Source organism: Triturus cristatus, chromosome 10 (genome assembly GCF_964204655.1).
Source record: "Triturus cristatus chromosome 10, aTriCri1.1, whole genome shotgun sequence".
In the NCBI taxonomy this organism is placed as follows: Eukaryota; Metazoa; Chordata; class Amphibia; order Caudata; family Salamandridae; genus Triturus; species Triturus cristatus.
This window is the reverse complement of record NC_140593.1, coordinates 613,523,102-613,544,744: the sequence shown is the minus strand read 5'-3', so window position 1 is coordinate 613,544,744 and position 21,643 is coordinate 613,523,102. Positions and strand designations below refer to the sequence as shown.

General features: G+C 45.9%; 1 protein-coding gene across 1 annotated transcript in view; it reads left to right on the top strand.

Annotated features, from left to right (window-relative positions):
- Positions 1-21,643, top strand: part of TXNDC11 (thioredoxin domain containing 11) — a 440,118-nt gene that overhangs the window by 236,603 nt on the left and 181,872 nt on the right. The window contains exon 6 of the mRNA XM_085632134.1: positions 16,030-16,142. Within this exon, the coding sequence (XP_085488260.1) occupies positions 16,030-16,142 (113 nt within the window). The remainder of the gene's footprint in view (positions 1-16,029; positions 16,143-21,643) is intronic.

The following is a 21,643-nucleotide window of genomic DNA, read 5'->3' as shown; positions in this document are numbered from 1 at the left end:
CCTTGCTAATTAAGTTTAGAGAAGTTATGGATAGTGTGCATTTGAATTAACCTTCAAATCAATAAAAATTATATATATATATATATATATATATATATATATATATATATATATATATATATATATATATATATATATATATATATATATATATATATATATAGTTATGCGGTTAATGTTTTCACAAAACCGCACAATACAAATGTTACAAGAAAATCCATATAGATAAAAAAAATCCCCACACATACATTGACATGTAAAAATTAAATGTCATAATGAAATTGTAAAACTTGACATTCCGTATTCATCATTAGACATTGTTCGCTCACAGAATCCCAAGTTGATTTGCACAATTTATACCTAAAGGCGTTGGAACCTACATAATATCAATAGTCAGGGCTTTAAGTGGGCTGGGTCCGTCTGGGTCTCAGACCCGCAAGAAATTAAAACGGGCATTGAAACGGGTCCCTGTTGGCGACTACAGTCATGTCCTGAACTTTACAGGCAAAAACACTGAGTGATTTATTTATGTTTTGTATATTTGTAATGAAAATATTGATAGCAAGAACTCCGATAAGGTCACATCCTTGGTTACAAAATTCAAAGTGAGAGGAAGCTAAGGTAGGCCAAGGTTAAATATATAGTAAGGACTCTGCAGTACAATAGTTGGGGGGCGAAAGTATCCTGCTTTAGAGAAAAAAACACACTGTTACAAATGGAAAGCAGTGTCTCCTCATGGAAATGACAAACAATAGTATCATACAGCAATAATAGACATTAATGGCCGTATGTAGACTATCTGTACAGTGGATTGTGTCTGTCGTCCGTCAACCACTTGTCAAGAACAAAAAGGAGGTTGGGGGTATAATCATAGGGAGGGGGAAAGGGTACTATTTCTTAAGTCAGTGGCTCAATGAAGGGAAGGAAACGGAGGAACCAAAAGAACAGAAGGGAGTCAGAGGTGGAGAGCTGGAGACCCAAGAGGGATTAGAGGCAGTGCTTAATTTTAGCCAGTGGTTTCCGGTGCTCAGCACCAGCACTTAATCATCAATACCAACGCTTTTCTTGAGCACCAATGAAAGACACATTCATTTATGATGGGCACAGGGAGAATAAGTGATTTGCCCAGAATCACAGGATGTTGAGCTGATGCTGAGACTCGAACCTGGTTCTCCGGCTCCGAAGTCGGCAGATCTGGCCATTACGCCACATCCTCTCCCCACTTTCATGTTTAGTAGCTAGTTCTGTTTTAGGCAGTGCTAACAGGAGAAATGGGCTGGGGCAAGCTGCCACCTGACAAGAGCCCTGGCACTTATATTTTTTTACAAATTAACCACTGGTTAGAGGCCTAGCAAGTGTTCAGGTCACCAGCGTTCGAGAGGTGCGTGTCTGTGCTGTTTCAGAGTGTAGCGAGTCAAGGGATGTTGATAGTAACAGTGCGACGTTGAAAAAATTGCATGAGGAGACACCCCCCCTTAGTGCCACGGGCTCACTTTGTGTTGGGTGCAGGGTGGGAAGTGGTAAGGATGAAAGGGAGAGCGAGCAGAGGGTCATCAGTCCTGTAAGCCAGACATCTGAGCCTGGATAGCTCTGAGGCTTTGGTTGTGATTAGCCAGAAAGGGTTTCCATATTGGCGTGTATATTTCTGCATTCTCTTGCAGTCTGTATTTGAGTCGTTCGTACGTTGCTGTTCTGTATATTTCAACCAACCACTGGTCTTGGGTGGGTCGGTGTGGCACGCACCAATGGTAGAAGTATACATATTTTTGCCACTGTGCGCGCTGTGGTTAATAGATGTTTCTTGTGATGCGTCAGTGTTGGTATGTTAGTTGGGTGTTGGTGGAAGACCACCTTGTATGTCAGGTGGAAAGGTAGATATGATGCCTCCAGTAAAGAGGCCTGCACTGAAAACCAGTAGACTCATATGGAAGGACAATGGTAAAGATATGGGGTACGTCGTACTTTTCCTGCTCAAAGCGCCGGCAGGTGGCATAGAGTATTAGGCCCGCTGTGCACATTTTTTGTGGAGACCAGTACCAATTAGGAAGCATTTTAAATAGAGTGAATTTCATTCTGGCCTCTCTGACCCCTTGTCCTCTATGACTGCCGCCCTGTCCTCTTCAGCATAGTGTATATGGAGAAATCCTTACCATTTAGTGCTTAATTGCACAAGAAGGGGCCAAATGTGAAGGTGTTCAATTAAAAGGTTATCAAATCCGGAGACTTCTAGTTTGAATATACCCTAGTGTTTCAGGTATTGCAACACCAGTGAGCTCTCTGCGCCTAATGCCGGCATTCCTAGGCAGCTAGTGAGAGAGTGTTTCAGTTGGAGGTAGTTCCAATCCTGGTGCAGGCAAGTAGAACTCTTCCCGTATTCCCTCAATGATCGTGGGCTCCTTATCTGAGGTTAACAGTTGCTCTAGGGTGAGTTCTAGGTCTGTTGCCACAGATCCCAGATAAGTCGTCCATGTCCTTGAGTGCTGCCATTGCTCCAGATAGGGGCTAGCAGGTGCAGTCTGGTGTTGCTCTAAAAACATTTGCATGTAGTAGACTAGTCCATAAACATCGACCGTATGGTCATATAGGAAGTATGGGAGGATGAGGACGAAGGTTGGTACAGAATTTGAAAGCCCGGTCTAGCGCTCAAAATCTCCCTTTCAATAGCGATCTCTAGCCGAGCATTGTTACGCCTGGTCCATATGTGAACCAACTGCTCTTGAAGAGCCACGTGATAGTGCTCCACGCATGGCAAGCTCAGGCCACCGCATCGCCTATCCGCTATTAGTTTGCCCATTTTTAATCTGGTCTGCATGGTTCCCCAGAAGGATTTTATGCCCCTCTCTGGTTCCCTTAGGGTCGAGGTTTTAAATGAGAGCATGTCCAGGACATCAATGAAGTGAGGCACTATCACCATCTTCACTGCCTGCACTCTTCCAGAGAGCGAGAGGTTTAGTTAGGCCCATTTGGCTTACTTTGCCTTATTCCTGGTTATAAGTGGGTAACGGTTGTCTGCCACCATCTGTTGTCAAACACCTCTAGGTATTTCAGGTTGTTGTTTTCCATTGAAAGTCATAGCTCAAGAGGGCTGTCCTTGTGGAGATCCAGGAGAGTGTCAGGGCGTCGCTCTTGCCCCACTTGATCTTGTAACCGCATATGGTTGAGAAGTCCGAGATGGTGGACATAAGCGCCGGAAGGGAGGCCAGTGAGTTTGAGCAATATGTCATCGGCATATAGGTGGATTTTAGAAGCTATTCCAGGCTTGGGTGTTCCTGTTCTCCGCCAGTGTTCACGTATAGCAGCTGCTAGGGGTTCTAGGTCCAGGAGAAATAAGAGGAGTCATACCTGCCTAGTCCCTCTCCGGACCGGGAAAGGCTCCAAGAGAAATTCCCCGCAGTTAACCTGCATGGCCAGAGTCTTATCGAGCTTCTAGAGGTTCTAAGTCCAGGAGAAATAATAGGGGAGAGAGGGGTCATACCTGCATAGTCTCTCTCTAGGCCGGGAGAGTTTCAGTCAGAAGCCTGGCCCGATATCTAGTTTCCAGACTGTATGAAATAGGTAGGTCCGGTCAATCTGATCAAAGGCCTTCTCAGCATTCAGGGCGAGGGCCACGTGGTTTTTCTGCGAGTCCTTGAAGAGTCCTACCATATTGGCTAAGATACAGAGATGGTTGCAAGAGGTCCTACCTCGGCACAAAGCCCTGTTGCGAGCTGCGCACAAGCATCAGGATCACCTGTTTGAGTTGCCCGGCCAGGACCAGTTGTCTTGTGTTGGTGTTCAGTAGGGAGATCGGCCAGTAGTTACCGCAGTGAAGTGGCCCTTTCCCAGGTTTGAAGAGGGTCGTTATAAGCACCTTGTTTGAGGGGGAAGAGAGACTGCCTGTTTCCCCAGCACTTTTGACTCTGTGCAAATGTGTGCGAAGGAGATACACAGTTGTCAAAATATTGACCAGGCACAAGTAAAACATGCAGTACTCATAGGCGAGTGGGTGCATTGCGTGTTTCCCTCTGACATCTTGTATCCAACAATAGAAAATAAAAGAGAGTACCACATTCCTTTATCTCTTTTACCGGTTTCTCCTCAATTATTTTTCATTGCTCCCTGTTACACTTCAGGAATTGATGTAAAACAGGACACTTTTTTTAATGTGCTCGAACAAGGACTTAAAGAGCAGCTGTTTTGCTATTTGTCTTTAAATTCACCTCTGTACATTAAAGCAGCAGGGCTTCGTCCTTGTTTTGTTTTCAGTGTTGATTAGTACTCCATTTACAGTGTGTGATTTACGAAAAGTGAGGCTGAGGCAAAATAAAAAGGGGGAAAGCACCTATCACATCAAATTAATTCAATCAAACTTTGTGGTGCTCTCATCTGGAAGAACAGCCTCCTAGTCTCCCTAACAGGAGTGAAACTCCATATTGTTATTTAGCAAAAGATGATCGGCACACACATTTATGATTACATTTTACCGACTTATTATAATATCTTAATAAGACATGGGATGCACAAATATCTTTTATATAATAATAATTTGTTGTGTATAAAAATACATTCCTTTATTCTTTTAATCTTAAAATCAGATTTCTGTGTAGCAAACGCGTTTTGTCTCTTCACAGGAGACTTCTTCAGGGCTTGATTCATTATTCTGTTCTTTCGTTGGCAATATATTATTTTCAAACCGGGAATCCCATTGTCTTCAAGAGATAAATCATGTGTTCTGCACTTACTACCCTCTTATGACCATATCAGCATGTCCCTTGTGTCCTTGAAGACGTGTACCTCCAAATAGGTATTCAGTGCCTATGTTGGCATCAAAGTCATATTTGTTATGTGCGATGAAACGTGTGTGCGCGGGTCAAAGGACCCGCGCACACGAGTTATTGCACATAATGATTATGACTTTTTTGTTTAACATTGTGTATTGCCACTAAGTGGCAGAACTTACTTGCCTTTGTATGTATGTATGCATCTAAATGTACCTATATACATTTTTACTGGTTCAATTAGTTATACACTTACAAATTCGCATTGGGATACAGTTTGATTTACACACTTGCATGCATATAGATAGGTTGGATCTTTAATACTGCTTATCTCCCTCCCAAAAGCACTCTTAATGGCATCTCTGTATGCGCTGATAGCAAAACGAGTGACAGTTTTTATACAATATGGAGGGAGTTGGGGGACCCAAGAATTGTGACTATGGGCTATATATAGGTAGCTAAATACCGGCCAGTAACGGCCGAAAATCGGTAATTTTCCCGTTACCGACCGGTATTTAGCCCTTTCTCATGTAGGAGGCATGTTGTAAGGATTCGGTAATTTATCGATTCCTTATTTTAAGGAATCGGTAAAATACCGAATCCTTAAAAGCTATGTAGGAGGCACTTAAGTGAGTGCATTTTTGCATTCAGGATTCGTTATTTACCACCAACTACAAGTTGATGGTAAATACCGAATACCTTTAAGAAAGCAATAATTTGCTTTTTTCAAGGTGCAATGTGGCAGACATACATGCCCTTAGGGCATGTATGTGCGCACATGTGCACACATGCACAATTCAGGGGTGCAGCAGGGTGTCAATGTGACACCCTGCCACCCTTGAATATGCAACCCCTATTGCCGATTCGGTATTTACCGAATCGGTAATAGTGAATGGCTTCCCATTCATTCCTATGGGCCTCCAGGCCCATAGGAATGAATGGGAAGGTGATTCCTTATTACCGAATCGGTATTACCGATTCGGTAATAACGAATATTACCGATTCGGTATTTTTTACCGAATTATTAGCTACATATGAAATACCGATTCCTAAATACCGAATCGGTAAAATTCGGTATTTAGGAATCGGTATTTCATATTTACCTACATCGGGCCTCATATGACAGCATTTTCTCTTCTCCAACAAGAGGATCTTGAATTATGCAGGCATAAAGCCTTTGGCTACAAGGCTCGGAACGTGTTAGGAATCACAGATCCTTTGAGCTAGCGCCAGTTTGGGGCTGCCTGGTGTTTTGCCACACGTTTTTAACTCGGACGTACAAGCATCACAACAGCTCAGTATGCCCTGGGATCAACTCGCTCCCGGAGTGAATGAACTGCTTTGTGACTGCTGCATCTGTATAGACAAGCTGACCTGCTGCAGCGTGTAGTTCTTTTATTGTGGAACCCCGTTTCCATTTTGAGAGAAGATGGTGATTTGGGTGCACAGGTTGGAGGTGTGATGTGACCTGCCTTACGGCATCGCCCCTCTTTCCCTCACCTCAGGGTGTTTCATCAAGGTTTGAAAACACCTCTGCTAACAAAGGCTGTTCCTTTTAAGTAAGGCTTTTTTCTGGCTTCCATCCGTTCCATTTTTGTAGTAATGATTACCAGTGAATGCTTATGCAGATTGCGGCTGTGTGTGCCCTATTGTATGTAGTCTCTCGACAGAGGCATGAAGCGTAGAAGAATGGATGCTGTGAGTCAGGCTTATGGGGCCGTTGAGGAAACAAAATTTTAATTCAGTTTGTGCTTTCACCAGAACAAAACTCCCTTTATGCGCAGACTGCGGAGGTTAGACTGCTGCCTTCAACACCATGACATAGAGTGCCGTCTCCTCTGACTGACACACACTGTGTAACTATAGCAGGAATACTCGACTCTTGAAGAAAATACTAATATATAAAAATTATTTTCATGCGTTAATTTTGAGCATTTTGTAGATTTAAAATGGAGGTTTATTGTCATTGATGTCAGTCAACTAGCTGCATGTACTTTTCTGGTGTTTTTCATACTTTGTTGCCCTGTGTCAAGAATTTTTTTATTTTATTTCGTGAGCCCCATTTACTCAGGATCTAGTTCAAATGGGAGATGCCAATGTTTTAGGGATATCCTGCTATAAAGCGATAAATATGTACCATAGCTGCCAAGGTTTCAGATTGCTTATGTGTGACATTTTCATAATTTCAGTGTAATTATAAGTGACATTCTGCGAGCATGAGTGACACTTTCTCGCGGGCAAAAATCAAGCAATGAAGACGAGGGAAACATATAAATACCAGAAAGTATACCAATTTGAGCAACGAGAAACTGTATGAAGATCTTAAAACTGCTACAAAGCACCAGAAACGGAAGGGTTCCAGTGTAACTGTCATGGCACACAGAGTCGGGTCATGTGTCCTCATGTAACGCAACTGGTGCTCTTGTAAAGCGCTCTAATACCCAATTCCATCGGGTCAGACCGTCAAGTTTGCGCTATATAAAACTAGAAAAAAACAAGCATTGGCATAGCCAATAGGTCTTGCCTTTGGGAACTTATAAGTGTTTAGCCATGCAACACTTGATGTTGTTGCACCAAGGATATTGGGCTGGATAACTAAACACTTATAAGCTCCGTATCTTCACTTGATGAAGCGCCACAAAGGCTCTGCCAGGCCACTCTTGCATAATGCTTGTAAAACATTTTTTTTAAAAACTTGACCCATCTCCACTCAGATCGTTTGACTTAATGGCTTGGCCTGAGAGAGGCCAGTTGGACCTCTTGGTGCATCTGCGTTCTTCAATTACGCTTCCTCTCCCGGACAGATGAGAATTAATTGTATTCCAACCTGAGATGGAGAATAGGGTAAATAGATTTCCTATTCTATCTCTAACGTGGGGTGCGGGGGGCGCAGAGGGTTGTATTGCAGGTGACTAGGCAGAAGTCCATTCTGAGGTTGTCTGTCAGTTATGGGGCAAATAACGAGGGTAGGGTCCAGGGAGGGGTTATGTGCTGTTGCTTGAGGTTCAGGTTGGAGGTTATATGTGGGGTTCGTGTGCGGGTCCTGAGGTCGACGCTGGGCTCTATCCACCATTAGGTGGAGGGGAGGGAAGTCTTATGACGGCCCCATCAGCATGATTCGGCACTCAGCAGTGGTCACTGTGAGCGTGCAGGACCTAGAGTGAGTAGTGCTGAACCCGCGGGAGGGGGAAGGTATTATGGGGCCGGCGCGGCTCTAGCAGGTTTGAATTGGTTCTCTGCTTGTGTCTGTCGGGGAGGGGAATTAGAGCTACCCCCGAGGAGTGCCTCACTCCGTGAGAGGAAAGGGAGAGACTGATTGCGAACAGCAGGACTGAGCTGCTGCTTTCGAGTCCTCTAAACTCGCCCCTCACCACCCTTCAACCCTACATTAAAGACCAGGACTGAAACTACTACAGCCAGGAACTGCTAGCTTCAAGCCTAGAGGGACAGATATCCCCTTCACGAAAATGAACCCAAGGGTGACCTCTCACCCCCAAGGGGTGCACCCCAGAAGCCGGACACCCTTGCTAGAGACCCCAGAGTCTGTGGCTCTGTTTCTCCCCAGGAGTGACTCTGATGTCTCACCCTTGGATAGGAGCCTAGAGTACGCCAAACTGCCATTCAAGGAGAAGGGGGCAGGGTATGTGCCAACAGATGTGTTGTGGTTGCCACGCTCCTCTACCTGTCAGATGTTCCACATGTAGTGCCTTTTGCTTTCTGTCCCTTACCCTCTAGCACCTTCACAGTTTTCACGTCTTTCTCCTGTCACCAAAGCCCTCTGTAGAAGATGTTTGTCTGCCTCTCTCCATCAATGTCCAGAGAACATTCTGCAAAATGTAGGTTGGTTTTAAAACATGCCTTTTGTTAAATTCATTGTGGTCCATTTAATTCAGCCACAGGGCAGGCAGTTGATCATTGGCCGGGAGCTAGGCGAGATTTATAGAAAAAAGCAAATGTTTGAGTCCTTGAGAAACAGTACAGTGGCGCACTGTCTGAGATTGACACTTACCTAACGAGGCGAGCCGCGGCAATTTTTGTTTACGGCCAAGCCGCCCGCATCCTCAGAGACCTAACCACAAAGAAATAGATAAATCCTTCGACAAGCGTTCTGCCCGCACATCCAGGCTCAACAGCAGGCAGCTGCACATTTCGTACTCTAGTGGCTGCCGTGATTCGTGGGGTTGGGTCCGGCCGGTGCAGGGATCACTAATTTGAATTTGAATTTATCGCGCAGCGGTGCCAGCAGTGCCATTTCTGCAACCTGTCTCCCCCAAAGTTTATTAAAACTGTAGCCACCCATGGGCACTGCAGGCAGCAGCAGGACGTGACGTCCTCGCCTATTGAAGTCACCATGTTAAACCTGAGTCAGCTGATCATGATGTCTCAGTAGTTGGCATTGGACACTGCATCGCCTGACATTCAGTCCGAATCAGGTAATGCCTGCCGCCGCCCTATTGATAACATTGTAGCCAGTTAGTAGCTAGCTCAGCCAGCTGAAAGCCCCCAATCCTGCCGGGAGCAGTGCGCTCACACAGCGCGCTGGCACTGAGTCCAACATCAGCATAGCAGTGCTAGACTTGACAGGCAAGGCAGGAGCTATGCCCATTATGAGTGACTTTGCATTTCAGTGCAGTGATGTGGACCACCGCACTGAAATGTGTTAGTCTAACGCCTGATGCGTGATACTTGGCAGGACTGGTGTACAATTTATTTACGTTTCAATTATTGTTAACTTGCCTAAAAGCTTATTGGATCTTTTTGAGTATGTCGCTTTGTTCAGTGCTTTAAATGGGCCGGTACTCACCGGTACTGAGTACCGGCACTTATTTTTTCCCCCTCCAAGAGTACCGGCACTTCTCTGTTATTAAATAGAGTACCGGTACTCACTGTCACACAAAGTCATGTGAGCATGCGTCGCATTTCTACACTGCGGTGCATGCTCACATATTGGTGATTTCACAAGGAGAGCAGTGACGCCATGGCGCCAAAGCAGAGCAACGTGTGACCCAGGCGCGCAACGCCCATTGGACTCAAAGGCCTTCGCCCCCCCACCCCCCCTCGTGTGTTGCAGCCCGGGATGAGACAGTTTCCCCAGGTACAAACACAGCCGCACCCGAGTACTTCACAGGTCTTTAAAAGACCTTTTGCTAGTTAACGAGGCTTTGATGTTTTTCATCCCTTAGAGCCCCTGCACCTCCACTCTACCTTTTGCTTGAAGAATCAGACCCCCCACCCCACACGAAATTTGACTCTAGTTGTGCCTCAGGTGACCCCCCCCCCCCTTCCGCCAGGAAGCTATGCGGTGGGAAGAAAGAGAAGCTCTTTAAAAATCCCAATTTGCTCTGGCTTTCCCTTTCTTCTGTGCGAAAAAGACGGAGAGGATAGCATAGCAGCTGGCGGGTGAAAAGGGGGACAACTGAGGAGAGCTTTCAGAAATGAAGGGGTATAAGCACAGTCGACTAAATAAATCGAGGGGTTATCTGAAAAAGAAGAAAGGGGCAAGCAAAGATATTTGAGAATACACTGCGGGCGTGGGGCAGTGGCAGGGCCGGCTTTAGGGTGGTGCGACCGGTGCCACCGCACCAGGTGCTGGCTTCCTGGGGGCGCCGTTTGAAAGTTTATTAAGCTTTTGAAGCACCTGCTGCAGCGTTTCTTTCCGCCTGCAATTACCAGCCCTCACATAAATGTAAAGAAAACTCGTGTGATTAATTATCTTCCTGGAGAGAGATCAGCGTTTTGTATAGTTGAGGTTTTGACTTAGGTGAAGTTAGTGCAGAGGGTTAATATGCCTGCTGCAAAGAACTTGTATCAAGTAGATTACAGAGTGCATATGATGTAAACAGGTCAGCAGATTACTGCTTTCAAAAGAGACATCCTTTTGTTACTTGCAATTCAGATCTTAAAGTCCTAATATACAACAGTGAGCTATTAACTTTCATCCCAGAACTGCATACACACTGCAAAGTATACATTATTAGAACATCGATTAATGTTGCAAAAAGGGTTAATGTGGCTAGAAATCGATTTTTATTATTAAAGAAAACTCCCAACTATGCTGTTTCTTTTTCGACTCTGCGTTTGTGCTTCTCCACACCAAGCACTCTTAAACTATACTGCCTACCAGTATGGGTGACATGTGACTCCTACACTTTCAGTCCTTTGGCTTAAGTAACATTTCCTATACACTGATTTACACTCGTATGATTGTCTCTGTGTAATGTGTGTGTGATGCAAAGTGCTCGGACACCCTACACTGGTATGAGTGGCGCTATATAACTAATTCAATGCATCTGAGAGAGTGTGGTTATGGTGACTTGGTCACTGTTAAAGGGTGCTAGTGAGAGAATCCGTGGTGGAGGTGGTCATTGGGGGGGCGCCAACAAACATTGTCGCACAGGGCGCCACTAGCACTAAAGCCGGCCCTGGGCAGTGGGTTTAAAATAAAGCACCTGATGGATGAGATGGGGATCATCTGATGAGAGTCGGGGGTGGGTAGGTGTCCCAAGAAAGCCAAGGCTTTCGAGAATGACACAGGTCGGTGGAAGGGGCCTGTTGTGTGAGGACAGAGCGACCGCTACAGTGGCAGAGACTGGTATTTTAAATGGGGGAGGGGTATCCCAGAAAAGCAAGAGAAGGAATTTGATGAGATGAACAAGGGGACATTTAAGATGAAAGGTGGCGTGACCAGCTGAAAAAAGAGAAAATTTAAAGAGACAAATGGGGCATCGGAGGGGACATGGGGCTAAGTAAGTAAGGGCTAGGGACATCAGAGGGTAGAGGTAGGAGAGTATCTCGTCATCCAAAAGAGTGTTATCTAAAGCGGGGGCGGCAGCTGAATAGAAAAATAATTTTGAGGGGACAGTGGTATTTTTAAGTCGTGTTTTTTTTTTATTAAGCAGCTAATATAAAGTTTACCATAATGTGACTCATTTTTTTGTAACAAAGTTAAACAATGAAAGGCTCAAAAAACAATCATAAGAATTCAGATTGCATACTTGGAGGAAGAATGGATTTATCAAAATACTTAAACACAGTATAGACCTTACTAGGGCACACTGGAAGGGGAAGAATAATGTGCACGGAGTTAAAAATGCGCATTTACCAGAAAACACTGAATGTAGCTAACAATATAAGCATTCAAACACGACTAAGACATGACATCCCATGGCTTGATGAAAGTTTCTCATTCATTTCTATGATGTAAGATCACACTTTGAATTGCTTCCAGAATGCTTGTGACTGATATCAAGCATTTCTTAGAAACGAGGCCTATTCCAGATTGTCAAGTACGCTTTTTTGCTGTCATACACATGCTGAGTCACACTTTTTGGTAATTATTTGTTGTTTAAACCCGATAAGTGCTACTCTCCAAACAAAAGCGCTTCAACACCCCATCAGGTGTAACAAGCGCTAAATAAATGCAAACCTTTTTCCCTCTTCTATCTCTCTGCTATCCTTCTGAATCCAAATAACTGACTAACCTATCCACCACTCAAATTACTTTCAGATTTTCACTATACTAATTCAACACTAATCCTTCTTGGGTTCCGGAGTAGTGCGCTACTCGCTGAAAAAGCGCTTTGATGCCTCGTCAGGGGTAGTAAGCGCTATATAAATGCAATTACAATACAATACAATACCTTCAGTGTGGGGGGATTTGGCCAACTTCTACAAGCCCTTGATGGGAAGTGTTACAGTGGTTAAGGTGTTTTCATGGGTTTCTGAACACAACAGCTGGCTGTATCTGGTATTCATGAAAAAAGTGAGCCACGTAGTATGAGTGGGAGCACCAGGGAACCCAAAGCCACCCAAGTGAGGAAGCCAAGCCTTGGACTTGAGGTGAAGGAGCAGGCCTAAGGGAAGCTTTGAGCATCAAACACATGTGGGTACAGGGTGCCTCCCATATCAGAAACCGTGGCTGCAGCAGGCCTGCTGACCACAATCATCAGTGACACTGTGGTCATATGTACATGGTTATATGTGCCTCCATCCCTTTACTAGCCCCTCAGAATTTTGGACTAGATTTTGCTGGGTGGCACAGTATCTGAAAGTGAATGAAAGGGTGAAATATTATTGCTCTGTAACCAGATAACTTTCTTCTCCCAGGATCACTAGCATGACAACTGATGGCTTCCTTTCACCCGATGCGAGTCAGAGTTGCATTTTAGGATGTAGTCTTTTTCCTTTAATTAATTTTCAGTAAAACAAGTCTCTGCACCTTTTAATGTTTTGTTTAATATACAGGTGCCTCTGACAAAAAGGAAAACGTGATAGTTACCTTTCAATAGTCTGTCAACTAGTACAACTTAATACATGCAAGGGCATCAACAATAAATTGCTGAGGGAAGCAATTTGTCATCATTCAAAAATTCTTGAGCCCTTCAAATGTTTTTCATTAGACCCACCCTTAGTCCCGCCTCTAGCCCCGCCTCCTTGCCACGCCCCCAGCTCGATCTGATGAGTACCTGCACTTTTTTTCCCCCATTTAAAGCACTGGCTTTGTTACTCTGTTCGATGCGAGAGTGAGACATTTCACTCTTAGCCCAATGTTTCATTGTTTAAAGTAAATCTATATTTGTAGAGATCCTGATTCACAACAATGATTTCATTATGGACTAAGTACCTGACGTTAAATTTATTGAATAAATAGACTCAAAAGCGCAAGCTTAGTTCCTTCTTTCACCTCCTATTTTACAATTTTTGATGTTCAAGGCTTCCTCAAGTTACAATTCTGAGCTCCCTCTCAACATAGATTTTTTTGTAACCACATCTGCTGAACACGATTTCTAGCGTGTTTAGAAAGAACCAATTTCCTTGGTATTCACAGAAGCAGAACCTCAACATTTTTGAAGAGAAAGCTACAGAAACAATTTTTAGGAAACACAGGGCCAAATTTATGAACATATTTTGTGTTCACAAACAGGCCGATTCAAAGAATTGGCCCGTTTGCGAACGCAAAAAAGGTTTTTCCTATGTACCAAACCCTATTTTACGATTCAGTAACCTATTACCAAATCGCAAAATGGGTTAGCGATTTGCTATTAGGAAGGGGCATGTTTAGGGCGTCCCTTCCTAATACAGAATCGCAGCAGTATGTAAGAATGTCTTGTGACCGGAAAGCAGTCGCAAAACATTCGCATTTTACCAACAAACTTCAAGTTGGTGGTAACCCATTTGCAAATGGGAAGGGGTCCTCAAGGGACCCCTTACCCTTTATGAATGGTGGTGAAAACGTTTTTGAAAAACAGGCAGTGGTCCCAAGGACCACTGCTACCTCTTAAGAAATGAAAAGAAAACTTAAATTTTTTTTCTTTTAAACACAACCTGTTTTCCTTTAAGGAAAACTGGCTAAATTAAAAAAAATATATATTGCTTTATTGAAAAGCAATCAGGGACATGGTGGTCTGCTGACCCCAGCAGGCCAACATCCATGTGATTTTTTGCTTTTCCTAATGGGTCGTAAATAGCGACCTACCTAATTAATATTAATGAGGTAGGTGGATTTGCGACCCGCTACAACTCGCTAAATAAAGCTCTTGGAGTTTCATACAATAGAGAATACCTAATCACAGAAAATCGCATTTAGGTATTGGCTATTTCTTAAAGTTGATACATGTGGCCCTATATAACTAACGTTCAAATTGCAGTTTAAGTGTACAATTGCTTACAGTTTTGGGATCCATTGAGGAATAACATTCACATTTCCAAATACTGAATGTGCTACCAATGAAATCCATTCCACAACACCTCTACGATGCTTACTGTTTACAAAACTGAGATGTATGGGGTGCAACCAGAGTCCCTTTCCAAAAAAAGACTACCACTTGTCTGGAGCTGACTGTCTCTGCTGGCATCCTTGTTTGCATCGGGACTTCAAAAACTAGGATCCTAAAAGACCTACAAAGCAGTAAGAGCCAGAGGACAACACCACCAAACTACGATCTGCATCTGGAAGCCATAACCCACTTAAAACCCTGTACTTGCCCTACCCTAGGCTTACTTCTCTCTCTTCTTCACCAACAAAATGGCTATATAGTGGTCTGCAAAACTCCGTATGTTATGAAAGACCATTTTATCAACTGCTGATTAATGTGGGTTGATCAACATTCGAAGGACACTTTAAAGAAGCATTGACATGGGGTGGTGTGGTGATCTTTAGCGTCTTTCTCTGTATAGCTCAAAATAGCTTGAACCGTGAGTCCTATAAAGTGATACTTTGTACTATTGTAAGATGTAAAGGAACAACTAATTGCTTTATTTCCACAAAGGTGGCATACATGTATGTGGTCAGAGATGCTATGACTGGGAATACAGAACTGGAAAGCCGCAGGTAAAGTACTCAACACACTGAACCACTCTCATCCCTGCTTAATAGCTCAAGATAGGAAAAGAATTTGCCAGACTCATTTATAGGCAACAAAAAGACCAGTGTCTACCGTGGGTGTTATCATCGCACTTCTGCACCAATTAAATTGCCTTATGGTGCTGCGCAAACTCGATATGTCATGAAAGACAGTTCCAATCAACGAATCCCTGATAAAGTGGGATGATTAACATGTGAATGTCTCTTAAAACAAGCATTGACTGGGGGAGGTGGTGATCTTTATCCTGTTTCTCTTTTTGGTACTCAATAGCTAGCTCAGTGAGACCTAAAGAGTGACTTACTGTTGTACTAATGTAAGTTTTAAAGAGTCAACTAATTGCTTTATTTTGGAAGAAGCGAGTTGGCTTTTTTTCATTCTCTGCCGTATTTTTTGGCCCTGAATGTGCCAACCATTCGCTTACCTGACATGTTCGAGTGTAGACCATTTTTCTTTTGGTACTGCCAGATAGTAAAGTTGTCAGCATAGACAATGTGAATAAATTGCTATTAAAGAGAGATAAACTGTGGGTCGCATGGGAACGTGAAGCGTTCAACACAGGTCAATGGTATGTGTTTAGTGCTGTTATTCAGCAATGTAACAGAATGTGTACGCAGCTCTAGATTTGCTGATAGTGTGTTAGCTCATATCGTTTTGGAATCCAGTACACATTTTGTTGGTCAATCCTAAATGTGAGAGCAACTGTTATATATTAGAGCCGTGCAAAGGCCAGGTGTAAGCCTCTATCAGTAGGTCGCTTGGCAGTTATCAAAATAAGCATCACTGTAACCTGTGATGGTACATCAGTAGACTTCAGTGTGTGTGTGTGTGTGTGTGTGTACACATGTAAACATCATACCACATTGTTGAATTGTATAACATTAATGAAGCAATTCATTTTACCATTTCAGACTACATCAGTACTGTGCGGTTTGGTGTGATCACAGATAAGCGAATCGCCAACGAAATTTCTCTGACCGATCCCGGAAGTGTGTACCTTCATAGAAACCTCAACAGATCTTTGGTAAGTGAGCAAAAAAGTCAACAATTTTTACTATCTCATCATGGTAAAATTTGCAATTAGTAAATCCTAACCTCAAACTCAGCATTTCCTAAATCTGAGATGATATTGTGTTATTGAATTTGTGTTTGGAACTTACAATACTTTTATTTACAGCTGACCCTTCATGCTGGTAGGATGCAGCATTCTTTGTCAATGCCGTTCTTTTTTAACTTATCCGCACGAGAATGTAGTGTGATACAGTTTTACATTTTTGCCAAAGGGTTCAGGTGTTTGGTACTAATTATTATTTTTTGAGGCTGGGGCTTGTATGTTAATATGTTGCAGTTGAAAATCACCGTACAAAAACTAATGCAAAAACTCTATCTCTTACTATTACACTATCAAGGGAAGCATATATTTACTATATTTAACTCCACAATTGCTAACCGAGACTTACCTCTCAATATAGTGGTGAGGTCAATATTATGAATGCAATATTTTTATAGGTTGACATTTTCACCGTGATATGGTAGTAGAAATTCCTGCAGTTAATCTATCATCATCAGAATTTAACCCAAAGCAAGTGAGACACCGGGAAAAAGAAGGTGGAAGAAAAAAAAAAACTGGAAACAGTTATAAAGGTATAGAGCAGGAAAGAAAAATAATTTGACATTGAGTGAGTGATTCAAGAGACAGGAAGTATAGGATAGTGAAAGAAGAGATATGAAGTTGAATCACGACTAGGCTGACTTATTTGGTAACCCTTATAACAAATGACTGTGGTTCACTTGGTATCGGGTAAACCCAGTGAAGCCATGCTATAGCATTAAATTAAGAATATATGTATCTAGAATAGAAAAGAAATCAAATAACTAAAGCCTTACACAAGGAAAAACAACAATCCTAAAGACACATAAAACTTGCTAATCCAAATAATTTTGTCCCAACCAATTTGGGTTCTGGCCACACAGTTTTACATATATAGACTCAAATGTCAGTCTGATATCAATAATTTTAATCATGGAAAACAAGGCATGTATAGCAACACATGTAGTATCAAATATATACAAAATGGATGGCTGCCAGTGATTTAGTAACAATACTGAAAAAGTAATAAAATCTAAAAAATTAGGCATATACAGTAAACAATTAAAGAAACACTTTTTTGGCATTCCTTGTCACTTAGATAAAGGCCCAGTGGTAGAATTGACCAGGTCCATCACCAGGACAAGAAAGTGTTGCATAATTGCAATCAATGTCAAAAGATATTAATAATAAGTGACCTAGAGAGAGAAAAAAAGAAAAAGGAGGACAGAACTGTCATTATACATCTTTGTGTGTATATACACACACACACACACACATATATACACGCGCACACATTCAAGAGATGGATCACAGTCAAATGTGTATGAAAAAATCTAAAAATCAAAAGTTGTGACAAAAATCCCAAAGCCGGAATATAGCCCGAGCAAAGAGATTAAAAGCAAATCACAAAAAAAGTCCAAACAATAAAAGTAAGAATACTGTGTAGGCTAGTCTAGAAAGAATAAAATAAAAAGAAAGTTAAAAGGTGAAACTTCGAGGAGGAGCCTAGCGCGCAACCAAGATGGCCGCGTAGGTGCGAAGCTCCCGAGGACCTCCGCGACCTCCTGAATTAATCCTGATTATATCCTGTCTTTGATGAGGGGACTGTGTCTGTGTACCCGAGCTGAGGCGGCACCCGTTTTCCGTTTTCGAATCGGACCCCGGACACTGGTGGGAGCACCGATCGAAGATTGCGGCCTTCTCCGCGCCGGCCCCCCGGATTGGAGTTGTGGGGCGATCCGGGGACAAAGCGAACAACAGCGGCGGGCAGGGCTGGGCGACTCGCGTACCCCGCGCTTTCACTTTCGCTTTTGCGCCCTCCTTGCCCTCAAGCGAGGTAGGGTTGCGGAGCGGGGTGCGGTGGTGTGGCCTTGTCCCGGTGCCTGGCTGACCCGCCGGCTGTGAGTTGTCCTGCGGTCCAGTGGTCAACCCCCCCCGGAACCCGTGAACTGGTTTATCGGCCCTTTCGAGGAGATTGGCACGACTTTGGGAGTGCGACATGTCCACAAAGCAAGATGGCGACCGGGCAAAGGTGAAATCGACCCGCCGCGGCCCGGCACATCAGTCAAACAGTATGGACCGCTACACCCTCCAGAAGGGATCCCCAGAGGCACAGCGTACATCCCCCGCGGGCCCGGCTGAGGCGTCTGCTCAGCCCGCGGATCTGACCCTCCGGGACGTCATGGGCGCCATTGCCGAGATGAAGGCCTCGGTGGACCAGCGCTTTGATACTCTTGCGCAGAAGATAGACTCGGCCCTGGTGGATGTGGGCCTGGTGAGAGCCGACTTGTCTAAAACAAATGACCGGGTCGATTCCCTGGCCCACACCACCTCGAGTCTCACTACAGACGTGGCGGCCCTTCAAAAGGAGGTGAACCGGCTTGGCCAGGCGAGCGCCATGATGGACCGTCGATTGGAGGACGCCGAGGGTCGGGCCCGGAGGAACAACGTTTGTATTGTCGGGGTGCCGGAGGGACGGGAGGAGGAGGCGGCGGATTTGTTTGTGGAAGACCTGATCCTCACCCATCTCCAGCCCCGGGGGCTGAGTAAACTTTTTGCGGTGGAACGGGCCCACAGGGTCCCCGGAGGAAGACCTAAGGTCGGAGCCCCGCCGCGGCCTCTCATTGCCCGGATTTTTAACTTTCGGGACAGAGACGCTATCCTGCAGACTTCCAGGCTACAGGGACCGGTCAAGCTCGATAATATGGACGTGAATTTCTACCCTGACTTTACTCCGACGGTCCAAAAGCAGAGACTGAGTTTTCTCGGAGTTAAACGTCGCCTACGGGACCTGAACCTTAAGTACTCAATGCTTTTTCCAGCTAAGCTGAGGGTGGAGGTGGATGGTCGCACGCACTTTTTTGACCGTCCCGAGGCGGCTGGGGACTGGTTGGATACTCTGCCTGGGGATCGGGGCCGGGGGGGTGGGGGGGGTGCGGTTGGCGGGGAGGGCTCGCTGGATCAGAACTGAGGGGTGAATAGTAGGCCTTGCTCTGGACAACATTTTGGTTACCATTCACTGATCGTGTATGTTCCCCTCCTATGGAGGTCGTACGGGGTCCATTGGGGGCTTTCCCCCCTCCTTCTCTGGGGGACTAGTTAGTTTTTCATCTATGGGGCGACAGGCACACTGCACTTTGGGGGGGCTGACTGGGCTCATGCAGGGGTGCAGGGAGGGGGGAGTTCTGTTGGGATGGGTGGGTGGGGGTGGAGTGTTGTTTGTTTGTACCGCAAGGCGAACCCTTTACTGTATTGTTGTTTTTGAGATGCTCTTTCGGGGACGATTGATGGCTTCCATGTATGATGGGGGGTAGGGATCTGACTGTGTTATCATGGAACGTTAACGGACTGGGGGATAGGATTAAGCGTGGTGTGGTCCTGCAGTATCTGAAACGAATTTCACCAGATGTGATCTTCCTGCAGGAGACACACCTTATAGGTAATTCCTTTCATGCCATGAATCGGAGAGGCTATCGCTTGGTGGCCCATTCGGGCTTCACCTCGGGCTCGCGGGGGGTGGGCATCATGATTAAGAACTCGCTCCCATTGGAGATTGATGAGGTGCGCCATGATGAGAGGGGACGTTACACTGTCTTGGTGGGTAGAATGGAGGGCAGAGTGGTCGTTTTTGTATCAGTGTACGTTCCGCCGGGGTTGCAATCTACCACGTTTGCGGACCTGGGGCGCCTCCTCCTTGACCTCCCGGGTGGGCTTCTGGTAGTTGGGGGGGACTTCAATGCGGTGGCTTCTGGGTCTATGGATCGTCATCCCCCTAGGGACCTCCCCCGGGCACAGGCGTGGCTGTCCGGCCTTTTAGATACACTAGGATTGGTGGATTGCTGGCGACTAAAGCATCCCGCGCAGCTGCAATACACCTTCCACTCGGGTGCCCATGGTAGCCTCTCGCGGCTTGATTATATCCTTGTTCCTGCGGCCTATGCTGGGAGAGTGGGAGAGGTGCGCCATTTGGCGCGGGGTATTTCAGATCACTCCCCATTACTGCTGCACGTTGATGTCTTCCCGAAGGGGGAGGGCAGGGTAGCCCCAATCAATGCCTGGTACCTGCGCGACCCCACTATTCGAGCCGAATTGATCAAATCCTTGCAGCGGTACTTTGAGGAGAATGTGGGGTCTGTCCCTTCGGCTATCTCCCTTTGGGAGGCTTTTAAGGTAGTTCTCAGGGGGGAGGCCCTCTCCTTTATCTCCCATGCCCGGAGGCGCGAGCGGGAGGAGGTAACCCGGGTGGAGGCCGAAATTACTGAACTAGAGGGTGACCTGGGGAGCGGGGTGACGGATGCCACATTGCATGTTCTACACCTCAAGCAGGCGGCCTATAGGGCCCTCGTCACGGAGGCGGCCAGGGGCCTCAGTAGAGAGCAGCAGGGGCGACTGTATGATGTGGGTGATAAGGCTAGTAAATTGATAGCGTGGTTGGATAAAAAGGAGAGAGCGAGTCGTGTGGTTCCATTGATCGAGAGGATGGATGGTGTATGTGTCACCGAGCCGGACGCCATTGTCTCCTGCTTCGCGGATTATTTCCGCGAGGTGTATTCCCCGGTTTCTCCCTGCTCGGAGGAGGATTCCCATGCCCTGCTTCGGGACATCGCGCTGCCCTCCCTTTCGGTGGAGGACAGGGATTCGCTGGACGCTCCTCCCACCTCGGACGAAATTGCCCTTGCTATCCGCTCGATCGCATCTGGCAAGGCCATGGGCCCCAATGGCATTCCTATCGAGCTGTACAAGCTGCGACCGGATGTGCTGGCGCCCCACCTGCGCGCGATGTTCCTGGCGGCCCGCTCGCGGGGTTCCCTTCCGCCGGACCAGCGTCTGGCCACGATCGTGGTGATCCACAAGGGGGGGAGACCCCGTGAGCGGGTCACATCCTATAGGCCTATCTCGCTCTTGAACGCGGAGCCCAAAATCCTCGCCAAGGTGCTGGCCAACCGGCTGGTCGGCGTGGTGGGCGACTTGGTCCACCAAGACCAGTCCGGCTTCATACCCCATCGTAACACGGCCCTTAATCTGCGACGCTTGCACGGGGTGCTCGCGCGTGTCCCGTTCGTGCGGGAACCGGCCATCTTGGCGTCCTTGGACGCCACCATGGCGTTTGATACGCTTGAGTGGCCATACATTTGGGCGATGCTGGCGAAGTTTGGCTTCGGACCAGGCTTCATCAGCTGGGTCAAGTTGTTATATTCCGGCCCATTGGCGCAGGTGGTGGTGAATGGACGAGCTTCGGCCCCATTCGCACTGGGACGGGGCACGCGACAGGGTTGCCCCCTGTCGCCTCTCCTGTTTGCACTGGCCCTGGAGCCCCTGGCGGAGTGGCTGCGGTGGCACCCTTCCATCCGTGGTCTCCGCTGGACCCCCGAGCATGAGGACCGTGTGTCCCTCTACGCTGATGATATCCTTCTATATCTCGCCTCCCCGCGTAA